At 50.8% G+C, this 19961-nt stretch overlaps 2 protein-coding genes across 3 annotated transcripts; both read right to left on the bottom strand.

Annotated features, from left to right (window-relative positions):
• Positions 1-2639: 2639 nt before the first annotated feature.
• On the bottom strand, positions 2640-11057 carry KLK6 (kallikrein related peptidase 6). 2 transcript variants are annotated; one of them, XM_030299403.1, is made up of 7 exons: positions 10942-11057; positions 10102-10152; positions 9629-9673; positions 9167-9323; positions 5808-6055; positions 4530-4666; positions 2640-3323 (listed from the first exon to the last, which is right to left on the bottom strand). In XM_030299403.1, exons 3-7 carry the CDS (start codon positions 9669-9671, stop codon positions 3171-3173), a joined length of 738 nt encoding a protein of 245 aa, XP_030155263.1. In that variant the 5' UTR covers positions 9672-9673; positions 10102-10152; positions 10942-11057; the 3' UTR covers positions 2640-3170. The 2 variants fall into 2 exon arrangements, with proteins under 2 accessions (XP_030155263.1, XP_030155262.1); XM_030299402.1 differs by lacking the exon at positions 10102-10152.
• Positions 11058-16081: 5024 nt separating this feature from the next.
• Positions 16082-19690, bottom strand: KLK7 (kallikrein related peptidase 7). The gene is made up of 5 exons (XM_030299405.1): positions 19618-19690; positions 18993-19152; positions 18564-18811; positions 18240-18376; positions 16082-16237 (listed from the first exon to the last, which is right to left on the bottom strand). The coding sequence occupies exons 1-5, from the start codon at positions 19688-19690 to the stop codon at positions 16082-16084; spliced, it is 774 nt and encodes a 257-aa protein (XP_030155265.1).
• Positions 19691-19961: the final 271 nt, after the last annotated feature.

The raw sequence follows: 19961 nt of genomic DNA on the forward strand, positions 1-19961 counted from the left end.
AGGTCATCTGGGCTTGCCTTTCCTGATCTTTTCTCCATTTGGTCTCTTCTTTCTGTCTGGCCCCAGCTCTCTGCATCTGTCTCTAACAGTGTCTCCAAGTCTGACGCACTGGGATGTAAGAGCCCCTTACTCACTCAACAGCTCCTTACGGGGTACCAGACTGAGGTGAAAAAAACCAGACAAGGACCCCGGGAGATGATCCCTTTGGAACTCACATTCCTTGAGGGTAAAACCGAACTGCACTGCTCACGTCTGTAAGCCTGCACCTGTTGAACCAGAGGTTTTAGAGACCTTGAGGTTGCTTTCCGTGTGTAGGGGGAAAAGAAACTATTCTGAGGTTTATCTTGATTATAATTTATATTGCATACATTAAAGTGACAATTCCAGCGGCCCAGTCACTTCTTTTCTTAATCTTTCAATGCTGGCTTACCGCCCTTTCAATTCTAGATCTGTCTTTTTTTTTTATTCTAAGTGGTTCTTTACAATAATGTTTGGTCTCATTTACAAACTAAGCCAATCAAGTATCTTCAAACATTTTAAACTACATTTCTAAAACCAACACATTCAGTCTCTTCCGGAGGCCCTTCAAATTTTAGACATGCATTTAAGTAAATTTACACACCTGTGTACATCACACTTGTGCATAGGATCAACGTTATAGTCTTTCCAGTCTCCCAACACTGGATGTAAATTTGGTATGACTCCAACTTAGCACATAGGCTTGCTATGGAAATTAAGTGAGTTAATATATAAAGCCCGTAGACCAGTGCCTGGCATGTGCTAAGTAGGTGTTTATTATTAGTCGTATCCATTAAAGAAGATAATTCTTGGGATGCCTGGGTGGCTCAGTCAGTTAAGCGTCCAGCTCTTGATTTCAGCGGATTTCTCACGGTTTGCAAGATTGACCCCGCGTCAGGCTTTGCACTGAGTGTGGAGCCTGCTTGACATTTCTTCCTCCCTCTCTGCCCCTCCCCTGCTTGCGCTCTCTGTCTCAAAATAAATCAATATCTTTGAAAAAGGAAGACAATTCTCTCTCAATTAACTGAAGTTGATTTAGTTCTTCTGGACATCCACTGACTGGCTCCTCCTGGTGACTCTGGCGCATTTCATGGCCCTATTTGTCATTCATAACCTTCAGGAGGGATTGGTCAAGGCGGGCCCAGGCCATTCACGTGACAATATTTCCATGTACACATAAAAATCAGCCACTCCCCGCCATCATGTGGCTTGATCAACTTTCACCTTAGATTTTTAAGACATGCACGTATGTTTTTTCTCTAAATCTGAAGACCGTTGCAACTGAGGGTCTCTGTTCTTTTAAGACTCCCTCTGTCTTTGGACCACATAACTCTCCCATTGTAGAATAACACACGACTGACTTTGAACATTTCCTATGATGCGATTGCTATGTTTAGCAACTTCCAATTTTGTTCTATGCTGTGCTGGGTAAAAATTAAGTTGCAGTAAATATTGAAACAGATGAATTGCTGTCTCTGATTCTCCCTCTGTTCCTAAATATTTCTCTGCTCTTCAATCCAGCCCCCATGTAGAGCCCTCTTTTCCCTCTCTCTCTGGGAGCCCCTACCCATCCCACTCACCTCCCCGGAAGGACACCTGGCTTAGAGGCTGTTTTGCCTTCCTCAGAGATGATGCATAGGGGTTGTAAGAAAAGAAGGCTTCTCTGAGGACAGGGACAGGCCTGGGACTTGGGGGTAGAGGTGTGTACATTGGTTAGGGATCACGTATGGTGCATGTTGGTGGGAGAAGCCCAGAAAGCATGAAGAAGCCTGGTGTCTGTTCCCTTCATTTCTTAGGGGGACCTACAGTCTCTCCTCCCCTCTGCCCATTGCTCTCCCTTCAAATGGACCACAGCAAGATCTTTCTGGTGCACAGATCTGACCCTGTCCTTTTCTCAAGGCCCTCGGGATCAAGGCCAAGTGCTTCTTCCTGGCACTCAAGGCCAACACTGCCGTCTACTGACCCACACTTTCAGCCACACCACCCACTCCTCCTTCCTCAAACCCTGGCTCCCCCATCCTGAATGACTTGCCATCACCTGAGTGGTGTGCCATCTGGGGCACACCTGATGTTCTCACACCCCCGGGACTTTCTACAGGTTCTCTCCTCTATGAGAATGTCATCCGCCCAACCGTTTCCATACAGTGACCCCATATTCAGCCTCCTTCCCCAGACCACCCAGCCGCCACTCAGCCCTCCTCTCTCCCTGCACCGTCATTTCAATCTCCTCCCTGGCCTCCAGTCTCCCCTCTCTGGTCCATCCTGTACAAAGCCACAGTGCTGCCCCCGCTCACGAGCCTCCCATGGCTCCCCACTACCCTCAGGAGAAAGTCCTAGCCTCTCAACCTAGGGTCCGCGGTCTTTTGGGATCTGGCTCCTGCTCTGCTCTCCCATCTACACACAGTGACCTCCCAGCCTTCTCACCCCCCTGCTTTCACTGCTACAAAAGGAGTGGAGGGGAGAGAGCCACCATGAAGGCTAGAACCAGGTGGAGTACTCACAGATGTCTTCTTAGAGGGGAGGAGAAACAAAACTGGGCTGTAAAAGGTGACTAAGAATACCCGGGTTTCAGAGAGGCAGACATGGAATAAAAGCAAAAAAAAAAAAAATCACAATAATAATAAAATCCACTCTTTATTGTTCAAGCGGGTGTGTTAGGGTGTCAGGGCCTCTCGTCTGTGTTCCACATGTTTGGAATCTTGAATCTTCCCAATGACAGCTGCCACCTAATGAGGAATGTCCTGTCATTATCCTTATGCTACAGATGAGAAAATCTACACAGTGAAGGAAGTCACTTCCTAAGGGCAGACGACCAGCAAGGAGCAGAAATTTGCCAGACTTGTGACCACCCCTCTGCAGGAAGGAGTAGAGCCCATGAGACAACCAGGAAAGAAGAGATGCTTGGAAGGAGTTTTCCTGTATTCTCTTAGTGGTGGGGGTAAGACCTTAGCTCATATCCCCACTTGCCCCCAGTGATGCGAGGATGGGGCCGGGGTAAAATCAGGGTGAATTTGTGCTGTCACGTCGCTGCTTTTATTAAGCATTAAGGGTTGGATCTAGGCAGGTGGGGGGAAGGTAAAGTCTTGGTCAGAGATATTCTGGAGCCAGCAGGTGGGGGTCACAGGTCAAGAGTTGGATGTCACATGTCAGGGTTAGTTGGCCTGAATGGTTTTTCGGATCCAGTGGCCATATCTGCAGACATCAGTGTAGACTCCTGGCTTCTCCTTGGATCCACAGGGGACATTTCCCCATGACACAAGACCTCGGAGACGGTCTCCACACACCAGCGGGCCCCCGGAATCGCCCTGTGGAAAAGAGGGAGAGAGTCAGATACAGAAACACACACAGAGAAAAGAAAGAGAGACAGTGACTCATGGCTGGTTCAGTCGGTGGAGAATGCAACTCCTGACCTCGGGGTTGTGAGTTTGAGCCTCATGTTGGGTGTAGAGATTACTTAAAATAAAATCTCTTGGGGGGGGGGGGTGGGGACGCCTAGGTGGCTCAGTTGGATAAGCGTCCGACTTTGGCTCAAGTCATTATCCCATAGTTTGTGAGTTTGAGCCCCGTGTCAGGCTCTGTGGTGATGGCTCAGAGCCTGGAGCCCGCTTCAGATTCTGTGTCTCCTTCTCTCTCTGCCCCTCCCCACTCGTGCTCTGTCTCACTGTCTCTCTGTCTCAAAAATAAACAAAACATTAAAAAAAAGAGAAACTATTAGTTGTAATCAGGCCCCTCTTTACAAAAGCCAGATCTGAACAAATTCACACTATTTCTAATCTGGGGAGTGGGGATTGGGTTCCCATCTTTTTTGCTTCTCTTTTTATTGAATCCACAGGGGATAATGGGTACTAAGTTAACTGACTGCAACAATCATTCCACAATATATGGAAGTCAAACACTATGCTATACACCTGAAACTTCTACCGTGATGTATGCATGCATGTCGACAAAACTGGAGCGAGAAAAGACAGTTGTGGAAATGGGGTCTGTCTGATTGCCCTTTCTTTGCGTCCAACTTGCTGTGTATCGTTTTCTCTGTCTCTGTCTCTTTCTCCCTCTTGACTGGTCTCTTCACGTCCCTCAATGCACTGGGGTAAATTTTGCCATAAATAGGAGAGATCTGATGGATGATGGGGAAAACAAAACCCCCAAGTTAAAGGAGGTATTTGGGAGTGGGGATGAGCCCTGTCTCTTTGCAGCTGTGGTCTGCCCACCTCCAGAGCTCGGCCATGTCCAAACAGGACTTTCAGGGGTTCTGTCTGAGGAAGGATGGTCCCCTCACACCCTCTGGCTCCTTATTGTGTCTCTCTGGTTCTTCACCTCTCCATCTCCGTCCTTGTCTCTACTGGCTGTCTTTATATCTCTGCCTGTTCCTGGCTGTGTCTCTGAGTATCAAATTAAGACTCTCTCCCTGGGATTGTCTCCCAGCATGGAAAGCTCTATTTGGGTCTGTGTATCTCTCTCTTCCTGTCTCTGCTCTTGGCTATGTCACTGGCAGGTCCTGGTGGCCTCACCTGGCAGGAATCCTTCCCGTACTTTTCATCCCCAGCACACACCATGTTCCGGGTGATCTGGCTGGGGTAGGCACGCTCACATTCCTCATGGGACACCAGATGAATGTATGCACACTGGATGGTGTTAGGAAATCCACCTGCAGAGAAAGATGGGCCAGGCTCATCTCACAACCTGTCCTTCTCACATCCTCACCAGCGATCTTCCAACCCCTATGAGTCACCTCTCCCCTATTGGTCCTTACTTCCCACTGATTTCCTTCTTCCTATTTGTCTTTCTTTCATAAAAACCCATTGGCTCTGACTCTTGATTGGTCCCCCTTTACATCATTCTTTCCTCTCATTGGCCCTTCTTCCTTATTAATCACCTTTTCTCCGGGAATCTTCATTTCTTATTGGTTTTCCCTTTCTCTAAGGTTCTGCCTCTACTCTTCTCTTTCATTGATCCCACCTTCTTCAGTTGTTCCAAGGGACCTCTAGACTCTATTCTGCTAGTCCCTCCTCCACCCTTTCATCATTCACTGGACCCTTCTTTCCATTGGTTCATCTTGACTGGCCAACACTTGCCCATTGGTGCTTTCCTAACTGGTTTCATTCCCCGCCCACGCTCCCATTGGCTCTCCCTTCCTATTGGCCCTTCATCCAGTGGTCCTCCTCCCTCATTGGCTGTTTCTAAACGAACCCACCTCCCTCATTGGCTCTCCCTTCCTATTGGTCCTTCACCCAATGGTCCACCTTCCCTTTTTTGGCCCTTCACTTACCGGCCCACCCACCTTCAGTGGTTCCTGCTGACCTATTAGACTTGTTCCTCCCCCAGTCCTCCGTCTAGTGATTCCTCTTGACCATTGACTCTTCCTCATTGGTTCCTCTCTATTATCACTCTCTACCCCATTTGCACTCTCAATTAACATCTTTCAGCTGGCTGCCATGCTTTATTGATACCTCTTCTTCCATTAGTCCATCCTCCATTTATCTCTTCTTGATCATCTGTGGTCCTGACTGGTTTCTTTTGATCGTTGGCCTCCTTCTTGATTGGAATCTTCCCACTGACCCTCCTTTTTCATTGATCCTCCATCTTATGGCCCATCTCTCCACACCATTCACTCATGGGTCTACTTTCTCCACTGACTGTTCACTCATTCGCCCTACTCCCATATTTGCCTCCCCTCCACACTGACCTTTCACACATTGACAGACTGCCCCATTGGTCCTCACTATGAGCCCACCTCCTCCATAGCCTGTCACCCATTGGCGCTTCCCCATCACCCTCCTCCTACTGACCATCGGCTGTCTTGCCCCAGCCTAGGATGTGGCAGCTGGTGTGGTTGGCCGAGCAGTCTTGCTCCAGGGGGAGTGGTTGAATGCGTTCAGAGAATTTGGCTGGGTGAGACAGGCGTAACAGCATGATGTCCTGGTCATGAGTGGCAGCATCATAGCCAGGGTGGACCACAGCCCGGACAACAGAGCTCTGCTCCTGGAAACTCTCCCTTTGCTGAAGGTTGTGTTTCCCCAGGTAGACCTGAAGATTCCTGGGAAAGAGGAGGGCTGGGTCTTACCTGGAGCCCTTGGACTGCAGCTGAGACTTCAGAGAGGGCTGTGATGGCAAGAAAGGGTAGCCTGGTGCACCATGAACCATCTGTCCTGTTCTCCTCCCAGCTCAGAAAATGACAACTTCATCCTTCCAGAATAACCTTGGAGACTATTCTTGACTCTCTTTATTTCATGCGTCACACAAAAGCTGTCCAGAAATCCTTTTGGCTCTCCAAAGTATATCCAGGACGTGACCACATCTCGCCCCCACTGCTGCCATCTTGGTCTGGAGCCATCACCTCTTACTAGAATGTTGGCAGAAGCCACCTCACTGGACTCCTCGTTTCTGCCTTTGCCCTTCCACAGTTTATCTTCCACAAAACAACCGGAGAAATTTTAATGACATAAAATATCCTGCCTCCTCCTGTCCCTCCTCTGCTCAGGCCCCTCCCATGACTCCCATCTCACTCAGAGTAAAGGCTAAAGTTTTCACCCTAACCCACAAGGTTCTGCACATCCTATCTTCATCACCTCTCAGATATCACCTCAACCCACTCTCCCCCTCTCTCCTTCTGCTCTAGCCACACTTGCTTCCCTGCCTTTCCTTGAACACAGCAGCCATCCTATCACCCCAGGGTCTTTGCACTGGCCGCTCCTTCTGCCAGCAACTCTTTTCCCCTCATAGCTGCATGGCTCCCTCCCACACTTCCTTCAAATGCCACCTTCTCAGTGAGGCTTTCCCTGATGACCCAATTGAAGTGCAAATATCCATCCTAGTATGCAAGTCCTATTTCCCCTTCCTGCTTTCTTTGCCACCAGAGAACCTACCATTACCATCTGATATACCTTTATTGTTAAATATTTACTTGTTGTATTTTCTTTCTTTCTACCATAGCAGCACTGCTCAATAGACCTTTCTCAGGCATGCAGCTGTTTGATATGGTGGCCGCTAGACACAAGCGGCTACTGAGCACTTGACATGTGGCCCCTGGATTTGTCATCCCATTGCATTTTTCTTAATGTCAATTTAATTGGCCATTTGTGGCTACTACATTAGGTGGCACAGCTCTAGAATATCAAATGGGATTTTTGTTTTGTTCAGACATAGCGTCCTCCGTGCCTAGACCTGTGTCTGTCATATTTATGATAGATAACCAATGAACATTTGTGAAATGGGTCAAAGAGTCACCTCCTTTGCTCAAAGTTTTCCCATGGCTCCCCATTGCCCTTGGAATAAAATTCCTTCCACCATCCTCTACCTTGCTGCGAACCGGTAAATTTCTTAGTGCACTCCAGACTGTTTCCACCTCAGGGCCTTTGTCTTTGCACTTCTGCTCTAAATGCTCTTCCTCCCTCTTCATTTGTCTACCCTTGTTCATTTTCCATGCCTCAGCTTGAACTTCATCTCATTAGAAGGTCCTTCCTGACACCCTCCTCTATCTAAAGTGGGTACCTCTGTTTTTTTTCTCTTAGGGAACATCCCTGTTCTTTTCCTCCACCAGACTTAGGGTAATTTGTAATTATATGGTTTTCCATGGACTTGTTCGTTAAAAAACATTCTGTGCCTTTCTGCTCCTGTGTTCCTAAGAATAGAGGCTCTGTATTTCTCTCATCCACCGCTAAGTCCCCACTGCTCAGCTCAAATCTGGCTCTTAGCAGATGCTTTGATCAATGTGGACCAAATGGATGAACGAGAACGGTGAGCGCAATGCCTGAGCATGGGGGGAGACCGTGCAGGGGACCCTTAAGTCCATAACCTTGCATGATTAAACCCCTCCCCCCACAGAGGGGAATGGCACCTGTAGGTTTACAAACACTTCAATTGCCACTTACTACATCTCTGAGTCTCAGTGTCCTCATCTGCAAAATGGGGCCAAGAGTCCCTTACTGTGGAGATTCCAGGAAATATATATATATATATATATATAAACCGCTTAACTCAGCACCCAGTCCGTAGTTAGCGTTGAACAAAATGGCAACTGTTAATCTAACTAGTGGTCATTAGTGCCCTGAGGATTAGTCCTGGGCCTTCTTTGCTATTCTACCTGTGTCCACTTTTTGGATGATCTCATCCCACCCTGTGTTTAAATACCACTTATTTGTGGTGACACCTTTATGTTTACTTCCAGCTCTGACCTCTCACCGGAGCACCAGTGGCTGACCTTCATGCTTCTTGGACATCTCCCTCGTATCTCAGAATCACCATGGCTAAAGCAAAATGTCTGACACTCCTCTGCCCATATCCAACCTGGCTCTCTTTCCCTCTCCCCTGACTCAGAGAGACACCACAAAACACCCACTTGTTTGAGTCAAATACCTGGAGGTCAGCCCTGCTTCTCCCATGCTACATCCCCAAGTCCTGCTAGCTGAGTCTCAAAATACCTCCCAAACTTTCCACCTGTCCTCCGTCCCCACTGCCACCACGCTGCTCCAAGCCATCATCCTTAGGTTAATCCACATGGATCCCTTCATTTCTCCTTGCCCAGCCCACTTTCAATATGGTAGCCAGGGTGCTCTAAAGAAATGTGAATCGGGGGCACCTGGATGGCTCAGTCGGTTGAACATCCGACTTCAGCTCAGGTCATGATCTCCTGGCTCGTGAGTTTGAGCCCCACATTGGGCTCACTGTGGTCAGCCTGTCAGCGGGGAGCCTGCTTTGGATCCTCTGCCCCCCTCTCTCTGCCCCTCCCTTGCTTGCACTCTCTCAAAAATAAATGCATTTTTTTTTAAATGTGAATCAGATGGTGCTGCTTCCCTGAATGAAAGTCTCCAATGGCTTCTCCCTGCACTAAGAATGAAATCCAACGAGCCATTGCTGCCTACAGGACCCCACACGATCTGATTCCCCAATTAGAAGGTCTGTTGTTCGTAAAGGTAGCAATTTTGCTTGTCTTTTTCACTGCTGTATCCCCAGGGCCCCAGACAGTGCCTGACAGATAGTTAATGCTCAGTTAAATACTGGCCGGATGAACCTGGTTACCAGGTGGTCTTGTGCTGGGGCAGGGGGATGTGTGTGTTACTTTGTGCCTGAAATCTGCAAGACCTCCTCCCCCCCACACACCCATCAGGCCTCACTGCAACTACTCCTCACTCCCAGAGGGGAGACTCACGGCTTTTTGCAGTGGGCAGCGGTGAGGACCCACAGTGGATGAATGAGAACCCCTCCGCAGAGCAAGTGGTCTGATGTGTAGAGGGCAGCTTGGTAGGGATGAGACGTCTGCTCACACGGTCCGCCATGCAGCACCTTATTCTGCTCCTCCGCCCAGGCTGAGAGAGGAAGGGTCTGAGTCAGGGAGGAGGCCTGGAGACACCGGGTGAATCCCCCAGGGTGAACCCCAGGTCATCTCCTTCCCACCCCCACCCTCAAACTCTTCCCCATCTTTCAGACCACCTCCCACTCCCCTTCCTGTCTGTGCCCCCCCCCATGCTGAACCTAGCTCCCGACTTCCTCCTCACTCCAAGCCCACCCCACCTCCATATCTGTGCGAAGCCCATCCCCATCCTCAAACTCCTTCCCATCAGCAGCCCCCACTGCACCCCAAACTGCCCCATCCTGTCCCCTTTCTTCCCACCTGCGGCCATCAGGATCAATACTACCAGCGTCTTCGTGCCCATTCCTGAGAAAGGAAGCCAAATGCTCCTCAGTCTCTGCCTCAGACCACCCCCCGCCCCAGGCCCTTCCTTCCATCCTCCGCAACCCCCCTCCACTCCAGCCTGCATGTTCTTCTGACCCTTGACATCTGTCCTTCACCTAGCCTCCTGATTTCTTGTCACTCTAACCATGACTTCCGTCCTGGGGTCCCACGAGGGCGGGCTGAGCGAGAAGCCGGAACCGCTGGGGCGGGCAGCGGCTCACAGTGTGATTCTTGCTTCGTCTCTTACTCCTCTGGGCTCCAGTGTGGCTGCCTGCCCACAGAAGGGCATGGCCCAGGAGGGGCTCTGAACTTCTTCCCTCCCCATGGGGTTTTTCTTCTGCACCTTGGCTCTGTGCTTACCCTGTCACTCACCCCACACCTGGAGGCTCTGGGGTGCAGTGTGATCTTACCTGCTGGGGGCCGGCTACCCGGGGGTCCAGAGGACTCCTGGCCGAGGGGCTCTTGGGTTGGGGCAGGGACAGCACGTGCGCAGGCAGATAGACAAAGAGGCAGAGAGAGTCAGAAATGCAGGGTGTTATGGGGAGAGACGGGACACTGAAAGCAGAGAGGGTGCCTAGGAGCCAGACCCAGTGAGACAGACAGCAGAGGATGTATGGGCTGTGGGGCCCAGGCCAGACAGACACCCGGGCTTCCTGGCCTCCCTGGAAGAGGCTGTTCCTGTCCCCAGACACTCCTGGTGCTTCCTTTTAACCCCTGTCTCCCCAGGTCCCTGAGGCAGGAGGCCGCCCCACCCTTTCCTCCTCACCCAGACCTCCCACACACATTCCTTCCATCCCCACGGCCCCATGGCCCTGCTCCCGATGACCCCTGACTGGGCTCCCGTGGAAGGGAACACCAGCCCCTGAGTGCACTGGTGGCCTGGACTTCTGGGTCTGAGGGAGGAGGCGCTGGGGGTCTGGACTCCTGGGTCTGAAGGAGGAGAGGCTGGGGGTCAGACTCTGGGTTCTGAGGGAGGAGGGGAGGGGGCCCTAGAATTCTAGACCTTCAGGAGAAGGGCCTAGGCATGCACACTTTTGAGCCTAAAGGAGGAAAGATGGGAACTTGTCTTCCTCAGTCCCTAGACTTCTAGGTCCTTAAGCAAGAAGATGTCTGGGGACCCAAATACCAATGCCCAGGGGAGCAAACAGTGCCCCCCCAGCCTGCAGGGATCCCACCACCTCTGGGCCTGCTGCCCTCAGGTGCTGAAAACCAGGCCGCGTGGGTCAGTGGGGTTGGGGTGATTCACGCACCTGCCCGTAAGTCCCTCTGTGGGTGCTGACGACCTCCGTGTCCCCACCGTAATCAGCAAGCCAGTGAGAAAGCATGTGTCACCAAGCTGGCATCCGCCTCTGCCCTGGGCTGGGGCGCAGGCCCTGGCGCTGTGGGGAAAGGGGCCTCGAACAATCGGGCTTTGTCCGCCCCCAACACCCAGTGCCATGCTCCCAGAAGCTCCGTTTCTCAACCTCTCTTCCGGGCAGGCGGGCGGCTGTGTCAATAGCTTCCCTTTGTCCCTGTCTGACAGTCCTGTTGCTGTCCTTTGATTGTCCACCCACCTCTGCCCGGATATGAGGACCTCTGACCCTCCTGGTCCCCCTGCTTTAAGTCTGCCCACCTCTGATGTCTCATTGTCCACCTCTGTCCCCTCTGGCCACGGTGAGGGTGTCTCCACATCCGTCTCTCTCTTTCTCTCTGTTTTCCTGTGTTTCCTCCGCCTCTTTCCCCATCTGTTTCTCTGGATCTCTGTCTGTCTCTCTCCCTATTCTCTGAGTCTCTGTTGACACTCTCCACATCTCTGTCTGCTTATCCTCCCCCGGCTTCCCCTGCATTTCCATGAGAAGCCTGTGCCCTTGCCCAGATGTGGGTTAGTTTAGGGAGACGGGGGGGGGGGGGGGAGGGGGCGTTTACGATGAGATTCAACGTGTAGGGAGAGGCTGGGAAATACGCAAGGATGCAAGAAAACGCGAGAGGGATGTGGGAGTGCGAAATGGGGGCCTCGGGTGCTGGAGGGATCCAGGGGGATTTGAGGAGGTGCCTTTGAAGCTGGGCCTTGAAAGTCGGGCCTGGGGTCAGGAGAAGCAGGGCACCTGGCTGGTGGATGTGGGCTGATGAGCAGGAGCGTGGCCTCGGGGAGGGAAATAAAAATGGATGTGATGAGCACAGAGCATGAGAAGGAAAATGGGGACTTGTGGGCCGATCACTGGACATGAGGACAACTGGTATCAGAAATGTCCACCTCGGCACCAGCTTGGGCCTGGCACTGGGGGGTGAAAGTCAACATTTGGCATTCAAAGTGCTCTCAGACTGCTCCCATGCTCCCAACCTCCTCCAGGCCCCTCACACCCACGTTCCCACTGAAGTCAGCATCTTCTCAGAACCCGCCATCCTCCCTGACAGCCGGCTGGATCTCTCACAGCCCGGCCCAGCACCTTCTCTCTCTGTTGGCTCCCTCCTCTCTATCCCCATGTCCCTGATCCCAGCTCAGACCTGCTTCTCGCCCACCTGGAGCACCACCCTGGGCTCTTCCCCCTTCTCTGTATCCTTCCCTTGACCCCAGAGGGGTCTTCCTGCACCCAGAGCTGACCCTGCCCCTCTCCTGCTCATAGCCCTGCTCTGGCTGTCCCATCATCCCTGGGACAAAGTCCCAGCCTCTCAGCCAGGTGTTGGGAGACCCTTCGGCATCCAGGGCAACACTGGTCAACAGAAATATAATGCCAAGTATACGTGCACTTTTAAATTTTCTAATAACCACACTTCTTTTTTTAAATAGTAAAAAGAGGGACATCTAGGTGTGGCTCAGCCAGTTGAGCATCCAACTCTTGATTTTGGCTCAGGTCATGATCCCAGAGTCGTGGGATTGAGCCCTGCATTGGGTTCCATGATGAACATAGAGTCAGCCTAAGGTTCTCTCTCTCTCTCTTTCCCTCTCCTTCTGTCCCTCTCTCCTGCTTGCTTTCTCTCTCTAAAATAAAAAAAAAATTAATTACGGGCACCTGGGTGGCTCAATGAAATGTCCGGCTTCGGGTCAGGTCATGATCATGTGGTTCGTAATTTCAAGCCCCACGTCAAGCTCTGTGCTGACAGCTTGGAGCCTGGAGCCTGCTTCAGATTCTGTGTCTCCTTTCACTCTGTCCCTCTCCTGTTTGGGCTCTCTCTCTCTCTCTCTCAATAAATAAATAAATATGAAAAATTTTTAGAAAATTAAAAATTAAAAAAAATTTAAAATAAATAGTAAAAAGAAACAAGTTCATTTTAATATTTCATTTAACCCAATACATCCAATATTGCCATGTGAAATCGAAATAAGAACATGTTTAAAGATAGTTTGCCTTCTTATTTTTTGCACGGTGTTTGGAATCTGATGTGTCTTTCCCTTACAGCGCATCTCATTTAAAACTTGCCACATTTCACAAGTCAGGAGCCACCGTGGTCAGAAACCACCACATTGCACAGCCCAGCTCTGCCCATGGGTCTCGTGCTCCAGCCATGAAGATTGCTCTCTCACCTCTGGGCCCTCACCCATGCTATTCTCCCTCTCCAAATGCTCTTCTCACCTTCCCCTGGCCACAACTTGTCTTTCAAGTCTTTGCTTAGATATCACCTCCTTCGGGAAGCCTTCCCTGAACACCTTCCAACTTCCACTCCCTGCACTTGGGTTAGTCACTCTCTCACCTAGGTTCCCACAGCAGGTGCCTCCCCCAGGTCACCTTGGACCGTAAGCATCTGAATCCACATCACCCCCCTCTCCCACTGGATCATGAGCTCCTTGAGGGCAGGCACTAAGGCTAAGTCACCCCTGTGTCCCAAGTGCCCTCACAGGACCTGGCCCAGAGGAAGCCTCAGAAAATGTTGACCAAATGATTAAATGACTTCATTACACCCACTCCCATTTTACAAAGAAGAAACTGAGGCTCAGAGAAGGAAGTTAATTACTCAACATCCAACACCCAGGAAATGGTGGGGCCTTTTGGATTGGAACTCAATTTCCAACATGGCGGTAGACATGATCCACCTTTTGGTGCTCCCACCGGGTGTACCTTACTGGAATAAGGGATGGGAGGGCTAGGGGGAGTTGTTGAGAGAGCCTCGTGGGAAAGGAGGGAGGCGATAGGCGGTGTGGAGCTCCACCTCTAAGAGCCTCTAGAAGAGAGATAATGAAGTGCCCAACTGCAGGCATCTGCCAGTGACCTTTAGGATTCTGCCCTCTCTGCGTGCCACGCATGCTTATGTACAAGACGTTTTTCTCCAAATTGACGTGCTCTGCAAAAGTCTTCAATAAAGAAAACGTGTTACAAGAAAACTTTGAGAGTGTACGCAAGGAAAAAAGTGCCAGAAATTACAGACAATAAGAGCCAATACGGCTTCAACTGACGGCTTATTCCATGTTAGGCACTGTTCTAGCACTTTCTGAATATTAAGTTTATTTAATCTTCATAACACACCTGGGAAATAGGTGTTATTTCTCTCACTTCAAGGATGAAGGAAGAGGAATGGGGAAGTCATGTGCAAATAGCTTGTAGGGGCTGGAATCCAAGAAGCCTGGTTCTGCAGTCAGTGCCTTTGTCTACTATGCTGAGCTGTCTGTCCAAAAAGAAAGGAAGTAATTTTTTAAACAATCCAACAAGAGCACTATCTCAAGTCATTGCAAACGAACCCAACCCCACACTTGTATATGGGAGCTGCCAAAAGGGAGGGCCAGGTGTCTCCAGGCTGATTTAGTGCAACTTCGAGGTTTCATTACTTTTTAAACTTTAGATCGAATATTGATTTGGGGCGACTTGCCTGGGAGAGGAAAAGTTGATGGATCTTCATGGAGGATGGTGGCTGGAAACCCTTGACGTTCCTTACTTAAACTTGACACTGATACAGAGGCAGGGGGGGCCAGGGGACACCTGGGTCTGAGGGGAGAGGTGTTGGAGGCAGGGATGCTTAGGTCTGAGGAGGGGTCTGGACTCCTATGATTTCTGCAATATGGGGAGGAGTAGAGGAGTTGGAGGCTAGGAGAGACTTGCCAAGGAGATGAGATGGGGAGAGGAAGGATCTGGAGGACAGTGGCTCGGAATTCTGGGGGAGAAACTGGCAAGGAGGCAGGAGGGTGAGCCTTGGGCTGGAGAGGATCCCTCTGTCAGCAGCGTCTGAGGTGTGATTGCCCAGAGAGCCTCGGATGGCATGAAGCCAGGGGCATGGCCAGTCTCTGAGTCACAGGCGACTCCTCCCTCCTCTCTTCCAGAGGTCCCTCCCCTGCCTTCTTTGAGAATAGGACCCCACCAACCCAAATTCCCTCCCCCATCTTTCTCTGGCACCTGGGATGCTAGCTGCTCACTTTGGGTGGGCTCTTGGGGGACTCAGGTGTCCCATCCCCCCGCCAGCCCTATCCTTCCCGAAAACTTCCTTCTTTCCTGGTTTGCCACCTGTGAAATACTCAGGAACACTTTCACGTCCTTTCCACCCCAATGAGGTAGGCTTATTCTCTTTTTCCTCCGCCCTTCCTTCTTCCCTCTTGACCTTTTCTTGCTCTCTATCTCTCTGTCTCCCCCATTTTACAGATGAGGAAAACTAAAATCTGGGAAATGGACAGAAACGGGTCACTAGGCAGGGAGCAGGGCGAGGGCTCGAAATCAGATGTGTCTCCCTCTCTTAAGGGTCCCTCTCCCCCAGCCTTAGACCTTCAGAGCTTTTCCACCTTTGTTTGCATGTTGCAAAAGTGCACACCCACAGAAAATAAATGGAAGGAAGGAGGCACCCTGTAACTACCACTGAATGCAGGTTAGTACATGTCTTTTCGGATTTTATTCTGTGACTATTTCATTTCACATGGCTAGAGTCACATACACATATTTGTATCTCTTTTTTCATGTTCCATCATACAACACAAACATTCTTGAATAACACTAGCATGCTGCAAAGTTATTATCCTTAACAGCTTCCTAACATCCTTGTCCCAAACAGGCCTATTATTGATCTAAACAATCCACTGATTTGGGACATGTTCAGTGTTTCCACTGTTTTGCCAGGATACTGTTGTGATGAATTCAAACCTTGCTCCGCAGTTGGATTTTTAGTTTATTTTTTCGGTAATATCTTTCTAAACCAGAATCACAGGGTCAACGGTGGTAACTAAGGGTCTCAATTCACCTTGCCAAACTGCCTTCCATGAAAATTGCACGATTTACAGTTCCGCTGGTTAAGAGTGCTGGTCTTTACCAATACTGAGGTTTTTGTGTGTTAGGCCTTTGTTAATTTGATTGGTTTACACACATGGCATATTGTTGAGGTTGTAATATGTCTTTGAGGAAAGGTAAGGTCAAATAATGACCACAGTTCATCACGTCCTTATTTCTGTAAATTTCTTGTTCCAGGAGTATAGATGAAGAGATGGGAGGTATGCAGAGATTAGCCATGCCTTCTCATGGTCTCATTTATCCACTTGAAGTACTTGCAGACTTGGGTATAGACACCTGGGTCATTGGGTTGGCCACAAGGGAAAGTTCCCCAGGACACCAGGCCTTGCAGGGTACCTTTGCACATCAGTGGTCCCCCTGAGTCACCCTGGAGAAGAAAGAGCAGATTAGCTTTGGTTTCAGAGCAACCACCACAGACATGTCCACAGTGTGTAGTTATCACATCTCTGTCCTGCCAGACCATGAACTTCCACTCTGGCCAATGGGAAAAGACTCATGGTCTCTGGAGACCAGTGGGAGAGCACAAATTAGTGCTGTCCTGGAGAGAACCAAACGGCTATCTGAAGACATCGACTTGTGCCCCAGCCAATGGGACCAACCACTGGGAGGTGAGGGAGCTTCCAGAGGTTAGAGTCCCACTTACTTTCCCCTCGTTAAGGACTCTTCTTCGCCAAGCCAGAGGGAGAAGGAGCATCGTCCCCAGAGAATGGATACATGCCCCTTGAGCATGAAAGGGGAACAGGGGCAGGGCCAATGACATAATTCACAGACCGCAGTGCAAAATGAATATGCAGCCCCCTTGTTCAAAAATTATTAAGAGATTCAAGACAACAACAGAAGTGCGTTAAACCATGTGCGGGACTCTCCCGAGTGTGGAGTGAAGCCCTGTGCCACTGCACAACTTGCATATTCATGAAGCCGGCCCTCACTAGGGAAAAAGCCCCACCCCCTGCCACTCTCTAGGACATACATCCTTGTCTCATCCCCCCCCATCTCTAACACACACCACCCCACTTCCCCTGAAAACTGTACCGACGTGGGCAAAGAGAGTGGGGGTACAGAAAGAAGGGTGGAAAGAAGGCAGAAGGAAGAGGGGGACAGAGAGGAAGAAATGTAGGGGGTGAAGCAAAGATGAACACAGGTAGAGACAGGTAAATAAAAAGAGTGACAGTGGCAGACGAGAGAGAGAGAGAGAGAGAAGGAGGGAGAGAGAGAGAGAGGAAGATGGAAAGCGATGACATTTAGAGACAGAAAGGAGGTTATAAAGATGATGAACAGGGTTCCTGGGTGGCTCAGTTAAGCATCCAACTCTTGATTTCGGCGCAGGTTATGATCTCATGGTTCCTGAGGTCAGGCCCCATGTCCTGTGCCTGTTGGCACAGGCTCAGAGCCTGCTTGGGATTCTCTCCCTCTCTCTCTCCTCCTTCCCTGCTTTCTCTCTCTCTCTCTCTCTCTCCCTCAAAATAAATAAAATAAATATTAAAAATAAAAAGATGAAGAAGGAGGAACAAAGAGGAAGGGGAGATAGTTCCTTTCCTAAAAAGTAGGACCGGGATAAGGTGGAGGAGACATTAGCTCTGGGCACAAAATCTCAATAATTGCACTAAATAGTATTGTAATGCAATAGTTAAAAAAAAATCAAATTTGGTATGAAAAAGTCCATGCTGAGCACGGTATCCCAACTTTAGGTAAAGACAGGGTCAGTACAGTGCTATGCTGCATCATTACTGGAGACCGAGGCAAATGAGTGGTTCAGTAAGACTGATTGCTCTTTACTGAAAATTCTGATATTTTGCTCATCATGGACTTTTTGTATGGATTTTATTTATTTTTTAATTTTTTTAATGTTTATTTATTTTTGAGACAGAGAGAGAGAGAGCATGAATGGAGGAGGGGCAGAGAGAGGGAGACACAGAATCCGAAGCAGACTCCAGGCTCTGAGCTGTCAGCACAGAGCCTGATGCGGGGCTCGAACTCACGAACTGCAAGATCATGACTTGAGCCGAAGTCGGATGCTCAATCGACTGAGCCACCCAGGCGCCCCTGCACGGATTCTAATTTTGTAGAATATTGCATTAGTAGAATATGATTTATTTTGGCATCCACTTGAAGTTTGGGCCTGAAGCCAGTGCCTCACTTGCCTGTCTCAACATCTTCTTTCCCACTGCCGTTCTGCCCCATCCCCAGGGTCATGCCAGGTCCTGGGCTCCCACTACTGCCCCAGCAGAGAACAGGATAGAGAGAGCTAGGAAAACTGGCCCTCGGGTGGGATGGGGTACAAGGGAAGGTTCGGCACCAGGGTCAGGTGCACAGATTCTGTATTGTGGGGACGACAGGGGAGCCAGGGCTGGGGACAGGTGGAGTCTCACGTTGCAGGCATTGGTCTTGGAGTTGGGGATGCCGGCACACAGCATGGACTTTCCCAGCAGGTCCTTGTAAACCTTCTTGCAGTCCTGGGAGGAGATGAGTCTGACATCTGTGCACATTAGCGTCGATGGAAAGGTCACTGGTGGAGAGAGGGGGTGGTCAGTCAGAGGCCTGGACCTGGGGCCCCCAGAGTGCTTGGACCCTGAAGGAAGATGGGGCTAGAGGCTCAACCCTCAAGTCATGAAATGGGCCTGACTCCTTGTCTCTGGGGTCCGAGGGAGGAGGAGTCAGGAGCCAGGGCTCTTGGGTCCCTGAGACAGCCTTACCATCCGGGCTGGTGGTGGTGCCCCAACCAGAAACGGTGCATGTGGTCCCAGGGGGTTCACAGCGGGAGGACAGCTTGACTTTCCTCACACTCGACGACAGCCTGGCTTGGTGATCCAGCTTCACAAGCATGAGGTCATTAACATGGGTCTGAGTGGAGTAGCCAGGGTGGCGGAATGACTGTGTGGCCCGGATCTTCTGGGCTCTCTTATCACCCAGCTGATCACTGCCCATGTGCACCTGGTACTCACTGGGGCGAGACAGTGGCATTCAGAGAGAAACTCTGTCATTGGGAGAAGGCACAGGGACCTCAAGGGAAGCAGACAGAGACCCCAAGAGAGGAGGAGAGAGACCCAGAAGGAGGGGGACCGAGACCCTGAGAAAGGGGGACAGAGACCCAGAGAGTGGGTTCCACAGTCCTTGCCACATACCTCATCTTGCAGTGGGCAGCGGTGAGCACCCACTGCTCGTCGAGCAACACACCTCCACAGTGAAGCTGATTGCCCCGGAGCAGGGCCACCTGCCAGGGTTGGGAGCCTCTTGTACATGGGACTCCGTCAATAATCTTCTCCCCACTCTTGTCACCCTGGGCTGGATAGAGACATGGAGGGAAACGTGGGTAGCGAGCATCAAGGGGGCTGAAGAGGCAGCTGATGGTTTTGGAGAGAAAGATGGAAAGAGACAGAGAGACAGGAGAATGCAGAGGTGGAAATGGAGAACAGTGCAGAGAACGCAGGACGTGGCGGTGGAGAGAGACAGAGGGAGTCTGCCCAGAAACCCAGGAGAAGCATCTTGTCTGGAGGCAACCACTGAAGCTTATGGGAGCGACACTGAGTGCAGGAGATGGCCTGGAGGGCACAGAGACCCCAGGAGTCAGAAGGAAGCAGGAAAAAATAGGGCAGGAGGCAGAAGAGTCTTGTTTTCCTTGGGCGGGAGCCGCTGCAGGGGGAGGGTCCTGACTCAGGGAGTCCTTGGAGAGAGAGGGCCCTGGGAAGGGTCAGTGGGCATGGAGGGAGACTCCAGGGGTGAAGCCAGGCCTCCCAGTTCAGCACTCACCTTCTTGTGCAGCAGATCTCAGGGCTAGAGACCACAGTAGGATCTGCAGTGGCAAGAGAAGGGATCCTGCCATGGTGGCCTCTCTGAGCCTCGCCAGGGGCTGCCAGGCCGAGGAAGGGCCTCTTCTGCTGGGACCGGGGAGGACAAAGAGTTCAAGAAGCAGTAGTCCAAGCCCCCAACTCTCCCCCAGCAGACCCAGGGGTCTCGGCCCCAGCCCTTCCTCCCTCAGACCCAGGAGGCCAGGCCTCCAGACCTCCCTTCTCCTTGGGACCCAGGAATCTGGGTTCCCATCCCTCCCCATCTACAAGTCTAGGTCCTCAGTTCCTTTTTCCCCGACAGACGCC

Source organism: Lynx canadensis, chromosome E2 (assembly GCF_007474595.2).
Source record: "Lynx canadensis isolate LIC74 chromosome E2, mLynCan4.pri.v2, whole genome shotgun sequence".
Taxonomy (NCBI): Eukaryota; Metazoa; Chordata; class Mammalia; order Carnivora; family Felidae; genus Lynx; species Lynx canadensis.

Excerpts from the sequence above, each read along its gene's own strand:
- KLK6 (XM_030299402.1), bottom strand. The coding sequence starts at position 9,671 with ATGGGCACGAAGACGCTGGTAGTATTGATCCTGATGGCCGCAG. Across the intron at positions 6,056-9,166 it reads GCTGCCCACTGCAAAAAGCC|GAATCTTCAGGTCTACCTGG; the intron begins GTGAGTCTCCCC and ends CCTCTTTCCCAG. Across the intron at positions 4,667-5,807 it reads CTGGGGCAAGACAGCCGATG|GTGGATTTCCTAACACCATC; the intron begins GTCAGTAGGAGG and ends CTTTCTCTGCAG.
- KLK7 (XM_030299405.1), bottom strand. The coding sequence starts at position 19,690 with ATGGCAGGATCCCTTCTCTTGCCACTGCAGATCCTACTGTGGTCTCTA. Across the intron at positions 18,377-18,563 it reads CACCACCACCAGCCCGGATG|TGACCTTTCCATCGACGCTA; the intron begins GTAAGGCTGTCT and ends TCTCTCCACCAG. Across the intron at positions 16,238-18,239 it reads CCAAGACCAATGCCTGCAAC|GGTGACTCAGGGGGACCACT; the intron begins GTGAGACTCCAC and ends TTTCTTCTCCAG.